Below are 18874 nucleotides of genomic sequence, written 5' to 3'. Positions count from 1 at the left end.
TGCTTTAGAGTTGCCTGCTCTGGGTATGTAGACATATGAAATGTGACAGATCTTACAGTTTGGTATTTTGAGAGTAGCTGTGTATGTCTGTGAACAGCTCAGGAGGAAACTAAACAAAGCTCCCAGAAAGTGCCCTAGACTGGGGCCAACTGGGAAATTTCCTAGTGTCTCATGCTTCTTTTCATGGTGAGGCATGAATCTTTTTCCTTTAGATCTTAGTAGTAGTTGATCTCGCTATTAAATAGTGATTTCTGTGCTGTTAACTAGCATGGATTATAAAGAATAAGGAGGTAAAAAACCCGCAAAAAGTCTGTCTGTGGAAATTGGAGTTGATCTCCTAGCATCCACTCTGTTCAGGAGGTTCCTGGGTCTCTCTTTCAGAGGTCAGTAAGGCTGCCAGCATCTTGGCTTACTGGAATTTGATGCTTCTCAGGTCTAATTTCTGCCTTCAATCTGTTATATAAAATAGTGCGTAGGGAACTTTGAAGAACTGTGATTGTTTTCAACTGAAGGTCAATGACTGCAAAGAAAATGCTCAGGTGAATGATCTCTCTTAACAGATTTATACACGGTCTGTAATTGACCCCATCCCTGCACCAGCCAGCGACACTTCTGTTGACAGTGTGACAAAATCAGGTGATAAGCAGAAAAAGAAGACCAAAATGTCAGATGAAGAGATCATGGAAAAACTACGTAGGTGTTTTTTTTTATTTCAGATGAACAAAGGCTTTAAGACTGGGAGGGAACATTAAACTTTTGCCCTCATCCTTATTTTTGTGTAAGCATTGTGTGAATACTGTGCTTGATTGGTTTTGTGTCAGACAGTAGCTGAGAGGAGCTGCATTCAGAAGTTTTGCTGATTTATATGCTTCTGAACCCTGTTGGATAAAAAAGATTGCAGAACAGGTTTTTTTTGGGTTAAAGTTCAGTTGTGATAATGTGATCTGCGTGTATAATACAACCATGAAAGGGTTTCTGCTGTTGCTTGTTCTACTGTTCTTGAAGATAAAGTTTAAATGTATTAATGTTGCTGTGCTTAAGTCGAGAACTGCCTAGGCTAACCTAATGGATTTGTCATAACCTGGTACTGGGTTTTGCTACGCAGACGACTGTCATTAAATTGAGATATTAGAGGAAACAGCACAATCTGTCTCGTTAAGAATATAACCTAGCATAGTGATTGTTTGAGGTCAGGCTGTTTGCAACTGGAACTGAATGAGGAAGCTTTGGCTGTTCATGCATCAGCCGCTACTACTTGAGCTGACTCACTCTTGGAGGTATGTTGGCCAAGCCAGCCCTGCAAAAGGAAGATAGCGGGATTGACTTTTCTTTTGTTGTTTTTTTTTTAGGCACTATTGTGAGCATAGGAGATCCCAAGAAAAAATACACGAGATATGAAAAAATCGGACAGGGGTAAGTGTTCACCCCAACTTTTATTCCTAGGGAGGCAGAGTTGAAAGTGATGTACTGTTCTCTATCCGATACTGTCATGTACCCTTCACTTACTGAAGCAGGCAGAAATGTTGGCTGTATTAAGCAGTGATAAACAAATGGCGAAGGCTTTACACAGTGGTGGAAATTTTGAACTGTGTCTTTTAATGCGAAAGCATAGCTCTGTGACTTCTCTGTGGGTGTATCTAGTCCTCTCCTCTCCCAGTAAGATGCATTCCTCTGTTTTGCAGTGTGACTGCTGAATAGCATGAGGACATGTCAGAAGGTTTTCTGTGTGCTAAGCTAACAATCCTGCCTTGACTAAGTTATTCTTCTAGTGGTCCTCTGAATCCTTCTGAGAAAAAAAGTATCTACAAGTTCTAGCTTTTCCAGCTTTGATTATGTGTATGCCTAACTCCTCCTTATGCTTTCCAAATAGATCTGTATGCATTTGTGGGTGGATTTCCCCTGGAGGAAAATGAGAAGTAATACCTACTACAGCAAGGGCTGCCCAGCTTAGCTGTTCACAGGAAGCAGCACAAGTTCTGGGGGCTTAGGCATCCTGAAAGCAGGAGGCATAGCTGGTGTCAGCAGAGAGTGTATTTGAGATTAGTTTGTTTTGTGTGAACTGACTGGCATTTCTATGATACTTCTTACTTTTAATAGTCATTGTGTTGATCAAGCTCTTGCCACATCAAAAGCTGACACAATTTTGTGTTTGTGATTTATCTGTTCACGTGCATTTTTGTTACACGGAGAGATGCAACTGGCTTTAACGTTTTTCTCTTTGTTCACAGGGCTTCAGGTACAGTTTTCACAGCTATTGATGTTGCGACGGGGCAGGAGGTAAGATTTCTGTGTTCACTGCAATGGAAATACTTTTTCTATATAAGTGTTCTTCTGTAGGTGGCCAAAATGACTTGACTAGATTTCTTTCTGTGGCTCCCATCTCTGCTATTACCTCCCAGAAGAATGTTTGTCATAGTCATTTATAACAGTGTGTGCCTTGTTCTGTAGTAATCAGGTGATGAAAGCTAAAAATAGTTTTGTCTTTCCAGTGAAAAGCAAAGGGAGTGAGGTGTTCCAGAAACGGTTTTTGAAAACAGTTTATCCTTCAAGAATTGTGGGTAGTGATGTCCTGCATTTTCAGAAATAAAACTTTGTTTAGTCTTTGCACACTTGTTCTCTAGTTGTGTCTCAGTAGAGGTGATGGATGTGCCTGTCTGTATGGAAACAGCTCACCCCGTGTGATTCTTTGTTGTAGTTAGAATGCCTTCTCCACATCCCACTCTTTGCTTTTACTCCTTGATGTCTCCAAACTCGCCTGGTGAAGCTGATGATGCCAGCAATACTCTGCATGCTTGTCATTCAGTGATCATCTCTGGTTCCCGGGACAAAAATTTTAGGAATTATTTGCTTCTCTTTAAATCCAGATTTCATTAATTTTCCTTTAAATGGCCACAAGTAGCCACTCTCTATGTCACTGATAAGTAAATGCCCTTTCAACAGTAACCACATTTAGCAGTACTGTAGTGGAGCACCACATCTTGATAAAATGCAAGCCTTTCAATCATTTCAGTATGTTGACTCTTAATTTGCTTTCTACATACTGCAGTACTTCCTGTCCTCTTACTGACTGCAGACTCAGTTTTGTAGTCCAGTTCCATTCTTAGATGTCCCCTGAGTCTTGTCAGGCAGGGTGAACTGTTGGTTGCTTGCAGTCTCTGCCTTCACATGTTAAACAGATGCAGTACTCTGGCTTCCTCAGTGCTTAATGTCTGAGGATAGAATTAGGTCTCTTCAGCGGTAAGAAGGCCGAAGGAGGATTTTATTGCTGTTTTCAGCTCCCTAATGGGAAGATGTAGACAGTATGGAGCTAGAGTCCTCTTACAGCTACACAATGACAGGATGAGGTAACAGACAAAAATTGCCGTAAGGAAAATTCTGGTTAGATATTAGATTTTTCTTTTTTTCCCCTCACAGTCAGGATGATCAAACATGGGATAGGAGCCCAGAGATGTTGTGGAGTATCTGCTCATGGAGGTCTCCATTCAAAACTCAGTTGCACAAGACCCTCAGCAACTTGCTCCATGTTGGCTGTACTTTGAGCAAGGGATTGGACCAGATGACCTCCAGAGGTCCCCTCCAGTCTTAGTTACTTTGTGGTTCTGTGCCACAAGTTCTGTTCTTTTAATGCCCGTTGCAATATGATAACAATTGTTTCTACAAGATTATATTTCTTGTGTTTAGTTTTGAACTCATGAGTAGATTATCTTGTAAAACTCTGAACTGCCTCCTCAAAGTGTTGCAGTTAACATAACTGGGACAATTATTCTCCATTTTAAAGTCTGGAATACTTACCCTTGTTAGCTTATTTCCTGGACAAGATAGGTCTTTATCTTTCCTTCTCTCTCTGGGATAGTTCATTGGCTTAATTGCTTTGAGAGCAATTCCTTCTGCCTCCCAGCTTTCCTTATACCCAAAACACTACTTTGATCAGAAGGCAGAAAAATGAATTGCCTTGCCTTGCATTGGAAGGCTGTTACTGCTTTTACTCTGCTATTACTCTTCTGCTTTAGGCCTGTTGATATGAAACTGGACAAGTATCTTTTCATCTCCTGAATATTTCCTTTGCTGTCTGTGCTGGCCTTTGTTATTGTTTGTGGATCTTTTCAGCTGCAAGAGGATGATGTTGGCTTTGGGTGTGAGTTGTATGCTCATCAAGTTGTATGCCAATAAATAAGTAACTTGCCAGCTGCAAGCTGTGCTAAGCTCCTTTAATCCTGTTACAGAATTTCTTCTAACTTTTCACTGTATTAAGAATGACTAGAAGGTTTTGATACTCAGATTTGAGTGACTGCTGTTTTACTTTGTCCTATTCAGGTTGCTATTAAACAGATAAACCTGCAGAAACAGCCCAAGAAGGAGTTAATTATTAATGAGATCTTGGTAATGAAGGAGCTGAAGAACCCCAACATAGTCAACTTCCTGGACAGGTAAATGCAGACCACTAGCTGATTCCTTCATCCCCAGGGATTTCAACAGGTTTTAACTTGATATACTTCCACAGACCTGAACTTCCTGTACCTAATGCTCTTATGAGTAAACAACTGCATTTAAACTATCATCTAAAAAAAAAGAAAAAAAGGTCATCTGTTACAGTGAGTGGTGGTGATGATTCAGTAAGAAGCCTTCTTCTGTCACGAGTGCATTGCTGCACATGGTTGGGTGTCAGTGGCGGACGAGCACATGTGGAGCAGTGCTTGTGTTGTGCATGAGATATGTAGGGTGTTATCCTGCCCATTTAGGCAGTAAGAAGCACGCAGCTTTTATTGTCAGCATTTACCTTTCAAACTACCTTCCAGAGATTAACTTTACTGTTTGTCTTGAAGTGCTTATGAATCACTTCATTGACCAGCTCTTATCAGTCATTTTTCAGTTCTCGATCTCTTGATAGCAAACAGGCATGCTTTTCATTTTCTGTTTGTAGTTACCTCGTAGGAGATGAACTGTTTGTGGTGATGGAGTATCTAGCTGGAGGCTCACTGACAGATGTGGTCACAGAAACATGTATGGATGAAGCACAGATTGCTGCTGTCTGCAGAGAGGTGAGTATCGGAGTTGATGGGTAGAGGAGTGAAGGTGCACTCTATTCCCTTAGGTTTTATGGTACACTTAGGACTAATTGCAATAATTGCTGTTGGAGCCATTGATACTGAGAACAAAAATCAATATTAAAATTACAGAAAATAACAAATTAGCTTAACTCAGAAAATAAGGAGTTTGAGTGTTGTAACACAAGAGCTGTGGCAGTTTTGAGCTGGGTATTTGGGAATGTTAGGTAATGGAGCAAATAAATATTTCAGTTTTGGTACCTGGGTTACCTACTCCTGGTGACAATGTTAACAGAAAGATACTAATAATGTGGACTGAAGTTCAAGGAAGAGCAGTTAAGTTGTTTAGCAGCTGAAAAAAATGTCTTTTTAAACTTTGACTAATGAAGAATATTCAAAGGCACTAAAAAGGAAACAGTATTCATATATATATATAGGTAATGTAGAAAGTAGAGATGTGAACATGTTTTTTAAAAAAGAAAAGTCTGAAAGCTTCCAAGTGTTTTCCAGAAGGAAGAAGAGGAAGTGTGTGTGTTAGAGTGTGAAAGTCAATCTGATGAAACAGGAATACTTTAGGAAACATATACTAAAATAAAGGTGAACTTGATGCAGACTGTCCCTTTCTCATTTCAGTAGTTGTTTTCATAGTGTGTGAAATCTATAGTTCTGTGACAGTTAAGCTTTCTTTAGGGATTTCTCAGAAAAGCATTTCTCCAGAAGATTGTAGTTGCAATAATTTTAATATTGCAGTAAGATTTCAAATGGAAAAGTTAAAAACAGTTGATGTCACGACTTATCGGTGGTTTCTGCCCTGAGTCAGAATGCTGGCATCCAGCTCAGGCTTGATTTATTATGGCAGAGAGAGAGGTAATTGTATTATCTGCTGTGCAGGAGAAACTTAGGCTTTTTAAAAGCCCATTTGACTACATCAACCTGACATCTGCTTTTGATGACTCACCCAAAGGGAAGGGATGGAAAGCAAACTTGTACATAAACATGTATGGACAGGTAATGGTTTACTGAGAAACCAGAGCTGGAAGCAGAGAACCGAAACTATTTACTGTAACAGTAATTAAGTTTTCTGAGGGAAGAGTCTAATATTGAACTATTGCACTTCATCAAAACTCTGCTGCCCAGTATGTTAGGTAGACTTCATTCTGCAAATCAGTGCCGCTTCGCTAAAGCAAATGAAGACACAAAAATCTCACTGGGCACTATATCCTTGCAAAGTTGCAAATGCTAAATGTTCTGCTTCTATTAAAAGAGAAAAATCTTAAAATTGTTTTTTTGCCTTATATTCTCAAATAGCAAAAGTAAAATTCACTATGTTCTTAGGCAGAAACTTAGTGTGAAATGTTTTAATCTGAAAACAATGCGAAAACAATATTAGTGACTTTCATAATGAAGATGTTTTACAGCCTTCACTGTCAAGAGAAGTTGCTTGGATGTTAAGAATGAAGTCTTACCAGTTCCTCTTGGTGAGACTTCAGCCTGAAAAGTTCCCAGTTAGTGCCTTATGGTTCCTCTAGAATTTGTAGGATGTACCAAAATTAACATCTGGGATTTTGAGGAGCATCTTGGGTGATGACTGGCTCATGAGGAATAAAATTTATGGGTTTGTTAAGACAGTGGAGAAACTCCATGGTTAGATGATTTTTTACTTCATGAGATCTGGAGAGTATTTTTTAGCACAAGAGCCTCCTCTGCTGGTTATTTTAAATAATACCTGTTACATTTTTGCACTCAGCACTGTCTGAGGGTGTAAAGCATTGCTTTTGAATTTGTGTTCACGTACAGAAATTATGTTTCCATATGCTGAATATTTTTTTCTTCCTCCCATCCAGTGTTTGCAAGCGCTTGAGTTTCTACATGCCAACCAGGTTATACACAGAGACATTAAGAGCGACAATGTGCTGCTAGGAATGGATGGATCAGTTAAACTAAGTGAGTACCAGACAGGTGTTTCAATGGTCTTTTTTCACTTACCTGGTAAACTTTAACTCAGAGCGTAAAATGGTAGAAAGAGAGTTGGCAGGGAAATTTGAGGTGAATTTTTATGGGCTATGAGTAATAGAAATTAATTCTGAGTTATAAGATGTATAATGTATAGGTAGCAGGTATTGAAATTCTGAGGGCTAAGGCTGTGAGCGTGTTAGACCGGAAGGATGTTGAAGTAAACCTGTTGCCACATGAATATGTTGGTGAATGTGAAGTAACTGGCACCATACAGTGAAGCAAAGATGTGAATGATTGCAAGAGTAAAGTTGCAGCTAACTGCAGTTGCTTTGCTAGTCTTTTCAGGTTGTCATGACTTGCTTTTAATGTTTTGTCCTTTTCGTTAGAAGATCACGAACAAGAAAATTGTACATTATGAACCATTTATATTCCAGTCTAGTCTTTTGCTTTGCCTGTACTGGGCCTCCTTTTTTGGGGGCTGAAAGTGTAACACACTTTCATTAATATTGTCATGAAATGACCAAAGAAACTACTTGCTTTTCAGGTAATTGTTATGCATGCGTGGACTTGCATACAGTAAGTCAGTTTCTGGTGTGTGTAAACATGTGTGGCAATTAAAAAATGTGAAACCACTTGAAGAAGCTGCCAAGACTGTTGAGAGAGAGAGAGGTGCATTACCTGACTTCTGGTGTGGAGGAATGTGCAAAGCATAAAGCAACCAAAGAGTTAAGGGATGGTGTTTTTACAGCTGGGTAGGAATTTGAAATGTCATGAAAGTGTATCTCAGCAATATTCCTTAGTCTAGACGGTTTGCAGTCTCATGTTGTTTATGAGATGAAATGTGAAGAAGGATTATGAGCAACCTGATTTGCTTACCAGCATTGTCAGATGCACTGCTTGCTTGCATTTGGGGGGGGTATTTTTTTTTAAGGGTGTGATGTGTTTGTGCACAAAGTGTGTGGATTCAGAGGCTGAAGATAAGTGAATAGTTACAGTAGAGAATGTGACTGAGAAGGCTTAGCTGGAGAAGGCTTATAAATGTAAGAGCTGTCAAAGCAAAGCGGAGTGGCAGAAAGATAGGGTTAGCAACCTACGCAAGAACAACTGGCCCCAGAAGACGGGGGAACATCAGAAGTAGAGAGAGACAGGAGAAAACAGGAGTCAGCTGTAAAAATGCCCTAATATGAAGGGGGAGTATTGTAATCAGCGTTGAGACTAGCTCTTCTTTGGCTGTGTGATTATAGAGCTTCTAGCAGTTGTTTAGGGTAGAGGGTGGAAGAAGTTGCACCTTCTTCTCAAGCTCTTCCTCTTCTCTGGGGAAGTCTGACTTCTGGGAGATGGGTGACAGGAGAATAAGATACCAGTCTGCCTGTCACCACTACATACTTACAGCACTACTAGTTGGCGAAACTGGGTTCTACATCTTGCCTGTCTTTTCTCTCCTTGCTGGTGGCAGGGTGCTGAATGCCTTGTTAGTAGGTCAGGAGGCATACACTGCTTCTCCTTCTCTGGTCTGTTCATTGAAATAAGCTGTGCTTTGAGTTGAGTATGGCACCTTAATAAAGGCCAAGAACTGCTGGTGATGAACTCGGTGACTCCTATAGGTTTGATATTTTTGTTTGGTTTTGGTTTGTTTTCTAAGGCAGCATTTTGACAATCAGAGTGAGGGTAGTTCTTTGTTAAATTGTCCTCTTGGTACAATGTAGCACTTTCATGACTGTGGCTCTTTTGTTAGCACTGCTTGACATAACACTTTCGAAATCTACTTGAAATTTTAAAACTCTTTCTCTTTCTTTCTCTTTCTCTCTCTCTCTCAAACTTAGTGTCAATGATAAGGTAATATCTGTCTCCTGCCTTAACTGTGTTCTTATTGATGCTTTACATGCCTGGGAAGTGGGAGTGCTGCAGCTGGATAAAGTAACATGATGGAACATGCATTGCTGCTGCACCTGAAGGCTATAGGAATAGGTGACTTTTCTCGTTTTCTTGAGTGTGGTTGTTCTCTTTGGTAGTTACATTGTGGAAAGGTTCATTTGTCCAGGTTCCTTCTGCTGAGTGTGGAGTAGCACTTCACTTATCTGAAGCCTTGTTTCCATGTCTCTGTCAGCTGTAGTACCCGTATTTGATTGCCGAATTGCTGTGAAATGTTGAACTCAATAGCTGCACAAACAAAATCTGTTTAGCAGGGCAGAAGCCATGGTTTGTGGATTCATTTTTTCTAATTCAGGCTGTATAACATACCATGTAAGGAACACTTGCCTTTTGTGTTCTGCTTGATTACTTCTTTTGGCTGTTACCAGTCTAGGATTCTTGAAGGCAAGACCGAGCAAAATACTATTCTTCTACAGGGTAGTACTTGTGTCACTTTTCCAGAGGACAAAAAGCCTTATCTTCATTCCACGGAATTCTGCCCTGCTTAAACACCTTCAGGTTTTGTATCTATTTTGCACGTTGGATTTTGTAATATGGAGAATGTAGTGGGGGAAAAAAAAGAAGAGGAGACACCCTCACCCAATCCCCTTTCAAGTGTAGAGGAGTAAAATACATGTGTAGTAATAGAGAAGTCTTCTAGGAAGCCCACTTACTTGGGAGGCACCAATTTAACTTTTTAAAATTCTGTTATCCTACAGCCGACTTTGGTTTCTGTGCTCAGATCACCCCAGAGCAGAGCAAGCGCAGCACTATGGTTGGAACCCCTTACTGGATGGCTCCTGAAGTGGTCACACGGAAAGCATACGGCCCTAAAGTGGATATCTGGTCTCTGGGCATCATGGCTATTGAGATGGTGGAAGGAGAACCCCCGTACCTCAACGAAAACCCCCTGAGGGTAAGAAGCCCAGATGTGTCTAGAACTGTTGACAGGTGTTTGCCATATGAACGTGTTCAGTAATTGTTCATTTATAATATCTACATTAAAAAGAAAATGAAATGGAAAAAACAACAAGCTTCAGCAGTGGCAAGAAAATTCCTCCAAAAGGAAGACAGCTGCCTTGACTTTGCAGTCAGCCCTGCTCTGATTTTTTTTCTGTTTAGAAGATGAATAGCAACTATAGAGTGCACCCTCAGCAAGTATAGAGTGCACCCTCAGCAAGTTCGCCGATGACACCAAGCTGTGTGGTGCCGTCGACTCGCTGGAAGGGAGGGATGCCATCCAGAGGGACCTGGACAGGCTGGAGAGGTGGGCCTGTGCCAACCTCATGAAGTTCAACCAGGCCAAGTGCAAGGTCCTGCATCTGGGTCGTGGCAATCCCAAGCACAAATACAGGCTGGGTGGAGAATGGATCGAGAGCAGCCCTGAGGAGAAAGACCTGGGAGTGTTGGTAGACGAGAGGTTCAACATGAGTGGGCAATGCGCCCTTGCGGCCCAGAAGGCCAACCGCATCCTGGGCTGCATCAAGAGGAGCGTGGCCATCAGGTCGAGGGAGGTGATTCTGCCCCTCTACTCTGCCCTGGTGAGACCCCACCTGGAGTACTGCGTCCAGTTCTGGAGTCCCCAACACAAGAAAGACATGGACCAGTTGGAAAGGGTCCAGAGGAGGGCCACAAAGATGATCAGAGGGCTGGAGCACCTCTCTTATGAGGACAGGCTGAGAGAGTTGGGGCTGTTCAGCCTGCAGAAGAGGAGGCTCCGGGGAGACCTGATAGCGGTCTTCCAGTACCTCAAGGGGGCCTACAGGAAAGATGGGGAGAAGCTGTTCAGTAGGGCCTGTTGTGATAGAACAAGGGGTAATGGGTTTAAATTAGAAGGAGGTAGGTTTAGATTAGATATTAGAAAAAAATTTTTTACAATGAGAGTTGTAGAGCACTGGAACAGGTTGCCCAGAGAGGTGGTGGATGCCCCATCCCTGGAATCGTTCAAGGCCAGGCTGGATGGGGCTCTGAGCAACCTGATCTAGTCAGGGATGTCCCTGCTTCTTGCAGGGGGGTTGGACTAGATGACCGTTGAAGGTCCCTTCCAACTCTAACTATTCTATGATTCTATGATTCTACTTGTAACTCAGACATGGGACTTTGAACTCTGTCTTCTGTGCTAGTCTAGGGAAAGTAAATCCATCAGGTTATGAAAAATGATACTTACCTTGTCTTTGTCAAGGTAAGTATCTGTCGCCAAAAGATTTTGAACATTATTATTACTTGCAAGAATAGGTCACGACTGCCTGTAATTGTGGCATTTTACAGTTTTGCGTCTCATCAGGGAGAGGAGAAGTAGACTGCAGAGCCCTTTCTCATCTAGACCAAGGGATTGCCACTAGGCAGGTCAGTTTGGCATCTTTTAAAGATTTTATTTGGTTATACAATATTACTCATTTTACAGGCTTTATATTTGATAGCAACTAATGGCACACCAGAGCTGCAGAACCCAGAGAAACTGTCCCCAATATTCCGGGATTTCTTGAACCGATGTTTGGAGATGGATGTAGAGAAAAGAGGATCAGCCAAAGAATTGTTACAGGTGAGAGTCAGCTGCTTCTCGCGGTCTGAAATACAGAAGCCATGAGTAAGGTCAGCCTGTGCTAAACCACACTGTAGACTGGCACCCTCTTTTTTTTATATTTTCTTCTGAGGACTCTAGTGGAGAGCAGTTGGTAGGAACCACAGTCATAAAGATTGTAATATGTACTCTGAAGTCTTTCCATCAGTAATCTGTGCCTTCATTCTGCCCCTGCTAAAGCATCCAGCACTTTACAAACTTACTGTCATAGAGCCACTGAAGTGAGCAGAATGGGACTGAAAGATGAAGTTTTGAGCAGCAAACCTCTCTGTAGTGAGCTATTGCAAAAGGAAAGGCTAGGCTCTTTTGGGGCGAGGAGGAATGATTGAGATGCTCTGGATCTATTCCTTCAGGAGCTGGGCATTGATAGCACTTGCATTGCTTTTTGTACCTCAGGATGAAAAGGGCTGTGTGGATATATGGCTTTAACTGGCTGTTTAAACTGTGTCTTTCACTAATTTGCTGTGTTCCTCTCTTCCTGGCAGCATCCCTTCTTGAAACTGGCAAAACCTCTGTCTAGCTTGACGCCACTCATCTTGGCAGCCAAAGAAGCAATGAAGAGTAACCGCTAACATTACTGCCACAACTTTCATCCTTTTTTTTAATTTGTTTGTATTTTACAAATCTTTATAATATATGAAATTGTTACACTTCTGGGGGGAGGGAAGGGATTTTGTGGGGGGGAAACATCTGCAAAAGGGAAGAAACTCTCATCCAGAAGACACCCAAAACAAATTGTGGTGACTCTAGCGATCCCTGTCTGGGATCCAGAAGAAATTGAGAACTGAATTACTGGCCCCTTTGGTTTTAGGTTGTGTTTGTTTTTTTTTTCTTTCCCCCCCCTGCAGACAGCCCAGAAATGCCACTTACTGTGCCCGAGGTTTTAAGGGTTTTTAACGACTTTACTGTAACAGCTCCCATTCATTGTACCCTTCTGGGTACTTGCAATACTTGAATGACAGATTCAAGCTTTCAGAGAGCAGTACTAATTTTACCTGCTGATCCATTTCACTTTACTCTTCCTCCCCTCTACCTGTTTACTTTTAAATCACTCTAGTAAGCTCCCATATGACTAGAATCATGACAGGTGTGACAAATGTGAAGGTACATCTTGCCCCTCATTTCTTTTATGGATTAGCTGTTACTGTACTATAGAATTGACGACTTGGCTACTTAAGAAATCATGATGTATTGAGATGTTTTTTGCTTTTAAGATGAATATGGAGAGAGGAGGAAGAGCAGTATTCAGCTGTTTCTCATATGCGTGCTCTGTGGACTTTTAATCAAAGACGTGGCCTCTTTGTAGAAACTTAATGATTGGTCAAGTCTTTGGATGTCAGTGTATGGATATGTAGGTAGGGGTCAGATACTTTATTTATGATCAAATGATCAGCTAAAGTCAGGGCAAGAAAAAAAAAAAATTCCAGCTGTCTTCCTGTCTGCTCTTTTTTTCCAATTAGACTTGCTGGCCAGAAGCTTAAAGGTTAATGTGCTTGGTGCGGTGGGTGGTTCAAAAACATGTATTATCTGTGCTCTGACTAGGGCTTTGGAAGTTATGCTGGTGCCTTTGACTTTTTTATTTTACATTTCCCTTCTTTGTATCAAATACATTTTTGTATATGTTGTAATTTTTTTCCCCAAGCAAATAATGCATCAACCTATGGAGTTGTCAGAGTTTAAGTATTAGAGCTATTTTTTCCAGTTTTGTATGTGCTCCATTTGTACTAATGAAATCGGAAGAACGAATAATCAGATCTGAGGACACTGAAAACACAGGATTTTTAAAATACGATTCAAACAGAAGATTATAAACACCTGGAAATACCGAAGCGCTGTTCTGAGAAGATGAAAGCTGAGAGGGGAGAACAGTGCTGTCAAACGTCCATGGGGTTTATTTGACCGGCTAGCTCGAGGCTGAGGAGACGTGACGTGTCACACCGATTCTTTCTCACTAAAGACATTGTAGCAGCTAGAATGGCTGAAGTCAAACTTTCAATGCAAGAAAAAGTGCCTCCCTCTGAAGGACAGTGAGCAACTTGAGCAGTTGAGTTCTTGGGGTGTTAACAGGGGCAAGTCAAGAAGAGCCTATGCCCCAGCTTCTTCTGGCGCTACAGTCTATGCATTTCAACTTCCCCAAAAGTTTAATGAAAAGCCAACTGTAATTACAATGTGCCAAACGATTCTGTGAAAGAATAACCATTACTTTAGTGGGGATTTTATTGCATTCCCAGTGGGGCAGGACCTGGGACAGATAGGGTTATGGCTGGGTATGGGCAGAGGACCCTGAATAAAAATTTTTTGCACACTTTTACAAACATTGCTGGCAGAAGATAGAAGTCATTTTAAGATAATTTTGTTATCTGTATAGTGATAGAGATAACTAAGTTTTGGGGACTGGTAGCCAAGGTATGACAAAACCAACTTCCAGCTGAGAGCGGCCGGCCAGAGCAGTGGAGGCTATTTGTGTGATGACGGAGGGGAAGCAGGGCTAGGGTCTTGCTCATCTGCTGCTGCGACTCGCTAGCTTCTAGGAACTGGCTTGGTACCAACAAGACGCCATGTTCTGCAGGACACTGCAGCATTGCAGTTCAGCTTGTGTTCCGCTGTTGCGTTGTAGTCAAAATTTGCATTGGATAAATTGTAATACTGCTCCATCAAAGGAATAAATCCCTCTAGCTAGAAGCCTAAGAATAGTAATGGGTTTAAATTCAAGAAAGTGTCTCATTCCAGGCAAGGAAATCTTAATGCATTTCCCAGGGAAAATGTATTATGAGCCGTGGACGCTGTAAGCATTGTAATGGCGATGCCTCTGGTTTGAGTGCCTCTGACTCACTGATCAAATGAAGTAGCAAGGAGGCTTAGCTGAGGAAAAAACCCTGTTGTACCAGTGATTCCCTCTTTGTCCATTGCTGGCAGTGGACTTTGTGAAACTCCTTGTGCCAGAGTTGAACTGGGAGCTTTTGCTTTTTTTTTTTTTTTTTCTTTTCTTTTGATGGCACAATTTAGGCAGTAAGATAACTTGTGATAAAATTAGGGTTTTTTAAAATAGAAAAGAAATCATGAATAATTTTAACTTATTAGTTCACTTTTATTGATAAATGAGAATGGTTTAAAACATATGTTACAGAATTTGTCCAATTTAGTCTACTTAGGAGATTATTTCCATACTTTTGGCCATCTTAGCACACAAGACTTGGCCCAATCCAGAAGTTACCAAAACGTACCTTGGTGCTTACTGTGTGACCTGCAATGATGTTTAGCTCTGAAGCTGAGAAGTGTCTGCATCTCCTGTTGCCCACACAGCAGTTTTATTGTTACGTGGTGAGGTTTCTCACACTCCACTGCCAGAAATCATGGTCAGAGATGGAGCTGGCAGAAGAGGAGAGCCAGGAGAAGGTTCCCATACTGTGCTTTTGTGTCTTAGTGGGTCAGGCATCGCTTTTCTAACGATGTCAACTGGATGTGTCTGCAGGATTAAAAAATGCAAGCTGTGTTTTTTGCCCTAAAGGGTGAAGATTAGCCTCCTTAAGACTTGCTGCAGGACTGTTCAACTCCGCTGTATCACTAGGGCAGAGAGCAGCCAGAGCTTGAGTAGATGATGAAAAGGGAAGGATTGCATTTGAAAATGCTGGGATTCCCATATGTCTCGCTCTCTCTCGGGTGCCAGCATAAGATCCTGAGTCAGGATCAGAGACGCATGTGATACACATGAAGTGTAACGTACGGTGGTGTGGTTAGTTGGATATATGGAGCTGGGCAGCTTACGGCTGAGATGCAAGTGTGCAGGGAATGTGTGACTCCTGGGACTTTCTTGTTATCGTAGAATAAACCAGACTTTGCATTAAAAGCGACCATGGCGCTGGGAATGTGCACTTTGACCTGCTGTAGGTGTTAATGAGACTCAGTTGTAGGCTTCCCCCTGCTCTGGGGTGCGGGGAGGTGCAAAAGGTGTGGCTAGAGCAGATGGGAGAGGCTGGGTCCCTCTGTCAGAGGGGATGCTGGGTGGGCTGGGGAGGGAGCAAGGGGGTTGTTAGGGGTCTCTCCAGCTGGAGTTGAATAAGTAAATGTCTCTGGTCCATTTTCCCCCCTGTTCCTCACGCTGTCAGTGGAAATGGAAGTAGGTGCAGGCTTTCTTTTTATTTTTTTAACTGTCTTCAGATTTTAATGTTGCCTTTTGTGTAATTTAATCCCATTATGTTATTTAATTGTTACTGCAATATTAACTACTGTATTTGTTGACTTTGTTTAATGACTATTCTTTCAGGGCTAGAAATAAACTTTTAAAAAAACATTTGGATTTTTCCCCCTTCCATGTCATGAGTTCATACCTTCTAAGACAAGAGAGGCTGAAAAGAGTACATGTTTAAATGTCTTAATGAGATTAACAGAATGTATTTGTTTGTAATTAAGCTTCTTACGAATGCTTTAATTATGGTGGATATAATTTTCTGCTACACTAGCCTGTCTTGTTTCTTTTAAAATTTTATTACTTGTCACTGTCTGTACCAACCTCGTTATAACGCAAGCTTTCCTTGCCACCATGCACTGCTGGCAGAGGTTATGCTGCTCGCAAAATGCTCCAGATCACTGCTGGGAGGAAAGCAGCTCTGAAACACCCTTTTCACCCGCTGTGGAAGAGAGATCCCTTGCTCTTCTTGCGAAGGGAGCAGAGCAAAGACCAGCCTAGTCTGTCGCAGTCGTATCTTGCACCATCTGTTTGCCATCAGGTAGCCTTTTCGTAGTGACTGGGGTGGGACTGATGGGCCAGTAAACTGCAATCGTGGCAACATGATGATGTTCCAGTAACTATTCTGAACAAGACTGCTTTATTGCACCATGAATATCACCCAAGATCCTGCATGTAAGCATTACAACGCAGGAAAAGCGGGGAATGAGCTGTCCTGGTGCCTACTTGGAAGACGCTGCTCCTGATTCCGTACTGTCCCCGCTGATCAGCATTTGACCGGCAGAGCTGAACAGGGCGAGGACGCTGGGTGTCAACAGCTTGCCTAGGACTTGGGATGAGCTCAATGGTGCCTGTTGGTAGGCTGCGGAGACTCGCTCGTGTTTTTCATTGAAACTTTCATTGAAAACGCTGCAGCCTGTTGGCATGGCAGTCTAGCTAAAGAAAAGGACATCTAAATGAATTTTCTTTGGCCTTGAGACCAGTTCAGTTGAAATCCAGATGAAGTTTATGTCTCAGTTGTGAATGTCAGGGACTCAGTGTTGTGTGTTTCCTGTGAGTTATTGGGAAATCATCTCTTCCCCTTTCTTGCATGTTGTACAAGCTTTGCTCATACCACTGATGAAAGGAAATTAAGAAACCACTTGTCTTCAGAAGCCTTTTCAACCAGACATGAGAATGTGTTGTTTTGCACAAAGCACTGTCTCTTCAGGTTAATTAACTTGTTGTAGTCTCTTTGTCTTTATATATAATTGACCCTTTATGCATTTAAACTGGTGTTCTCTAACTCTGTATTTAAGTGATTTTGCATTTAATTTATGGGGGGAAAGCTGACAAGAGGAAGGAGAAGGTGCTTAGTGGAACTTGCTAATTATTTGGATATTGGTACTTGTGCTGCTTGAAGGAGAGCGGGGGTTTGGCTGAATGTCGTTTGCACAAGTTGGAAGTTGCCAGTCCTCACTTGATAAATCCTACTAAGTCTTGTGTGAACTTGCTCCTCCCTTGCATATACCTGGTCTAGACTAAAACCAAGAGCAGACCCATCTTTTTGGATCCCTTTATTCAACATTGGGTATTTAAAACATTGTTCTTCAAGATGGTAAAGTTGGGGGCAATGATTTCTCCCTTTCAGGGCTGCTATTGGTTCCGGTGAGTTGACAGCAAAGATGAGCACAATTATTTGCACTGTGCCCGCGACACGCTGGGCAAAACCAGGATGGCTGAAAACTGAAAAGCATCTTCATTCCTAATTGGTGGTTTTTCAGTGGGGCCTGATGATAATTGTTGGATTTCAGAGCAATTAATTTGTGCAAGCACAGCAGTTGCCTGCAAATGCCTGCTCCCAGGCGTTTGTACAGCTGCATTTTTCCTGTTTTTATAACTTGCATGGTGCTCTGAGGATTGTTTGCAATAAAAATAGCCATCCTCAGTCATGAGAGAAAGGTACGTGGAACTGTCCTGAGCTCAGCTAAATTCTTCATGTTGCTCTCCAGATGTCTGGAGGAAGCAGGTTTTTCCAACAACTTTTTTCCCTACTTTTAGCTCCAGCCTAAGGAAAGATTTTTTTTTTTTTTTCCTCTCCCCCCCACCCTTCTTGAGGGGGCGAAATACAAACAAGTGAGAACAGTGACTTTCTGACCGTAACTTCTCTTACCTGCAGTCTCTTACGAGGGAGGAGGGCAGTGCTGATGCAGCTTCTCATGCTGTCATTCCCTTATTGCAGTGGTGATCCTGCTTTTTCCTGTTCCTGTCTGTCAGCCATTGTCTGCAGGGGGAATATTTTCCGTTGTAACTTTATTTCAAATCTCATTTATCTATGGACCTGATTATTGGAACAGCCTGTGGGGACTGATTATTTTTTTATTTTTTTCTTTTTAATGGGATTTGCCCACTGGGAAGTTAATGATTGCTCATTCTCTTTAGGACACCAAAAGGCCACCAGACTTCTGCTTTGGAGATGAGTTGAGTCAGGAGAGAGGAGGATGGGTCTGGAATAGCAGACAGCGTGTCTCAATGTGCAGACATGTCTCAATGCACAGACTGGAGTTTCTGGTGTTTCCTGAAGGGCTTGTGAACGATGAATCTGGCTTGCTGTAACTGCAGATCAACGGAGAAGATGCTGATGTGCCTCAGGGATCTCCACGGGATGTTCTGGAGTGGGGACAGATAGATGGATAGATGCTCTTTTCCCATGCTTGGTACAGGGGTGACATTCCAAGGGAGAGATGTCTCCCTTCAATTCAAGGTCTATAGAGCCAAAGATGATCTGTCTGTATTTTTTTTTTCCTCCAAGCAAATGCTTGTTCTGAGGATTCAGGTCTTTTCACGAAGCACAATTAACTTGTGGCTCTCCTTGAGCCCCTCTTATCTGGCTGCCTGTGGGAGCACGCCTGCTGCCGGGTTTCTGTTCCCACCCCGCAGCAGCTGATAACAGGTGGCTGCTCTTGGAAAGCTCTTATCCACCCCTCTGCCCAGTAAAACTCTCCTTAAATAACCTTACAGCTGTGTTCAGCTGTAGCTGTTACCCCTTTGCGGGTGAAAATAGCATGGTGAGGGGGGAGGCAGGGTGGTTCTGGTCAGTTCTTGTTACCCTTCAGTGTTTTTGGAGAGTGTTTACTTTACGTAACTGTGGAAACGCCAGCTCGTTCCTATCCCTTGGCTAAAAAATCCTCATTTAAAATGCCTGCATTATAGATC

The 18874-nt window shown here is 42.1% G+C and overlaps 1 protein-coding gene across 4 annotated transcripts in view; it reads left to right on the top strand.

The window, feature by feature from the left end:
* PAK2 (p21 (RAC1) activated kinase 2) overlaps window positions 1-16971 on the top strand; it is a 46787-nt gene extending 29816 nt beyond the window's left edge. For all 4 annotated transcript variants that reach the window (XM_086754550.1, XM_086754549.1, XM_086754546.1 and 1 more), the window contains 9 exons: window positions 561-693; window positions 1350-1413; window positions 2229-2277; window positions 4315-4427; window positions 4922-5039; window positions 6890-6989; window positions 9632-9828; window positions 11317-11454; window positions 11979-16971. In XM_086754550.1, coding sequence (XP_086610676.1) covers window positions 561-693; window positions 1350-1413; window positions 2229-2277; window positions 4315-4427; window positions 4922-5039; window positions 6890-6989; window positions 9632-9828; window positions 11317-11454; window positions 11979-12065 — 999 coding nt within the window. In that variant the 3' untranslated portion in view covers window positions 12066-16971. The remainder of the gene's footprint in view (window positions 1-560; window positions 694-1349; window positions 1414-2228; window positions 2278-4314; window positions 4428-4921; window positions 5040-6889; window positions 6990-9631; window positions 9829-11316; window positions 11455-11978) is intronic.
* Window positions 16972-18874: the final 1903 nt, after the last annotated feature.

The sequence above is a fragment of the Chlamydotis macqueenii genome, chromosome 9, assembly GCF_036417535.1.
Source record: "Chlamydotis macqueenii isolate bChlMac1 chromosome 9, bChlMac1.mat, whole genome shotgun sequence".
NCBI classification, from domain to species: Eukaryota; Metazoa; Chordata; class Aves; order Otidiformes; family Otididae; genus Chlamydotis; species Chlamydotis macqueenii.
The sequence above is the reverse complement of the archived record's forward strand: the minus strand, read 5'-3'. Positions and strand labels throughout refer to the sequence as shown.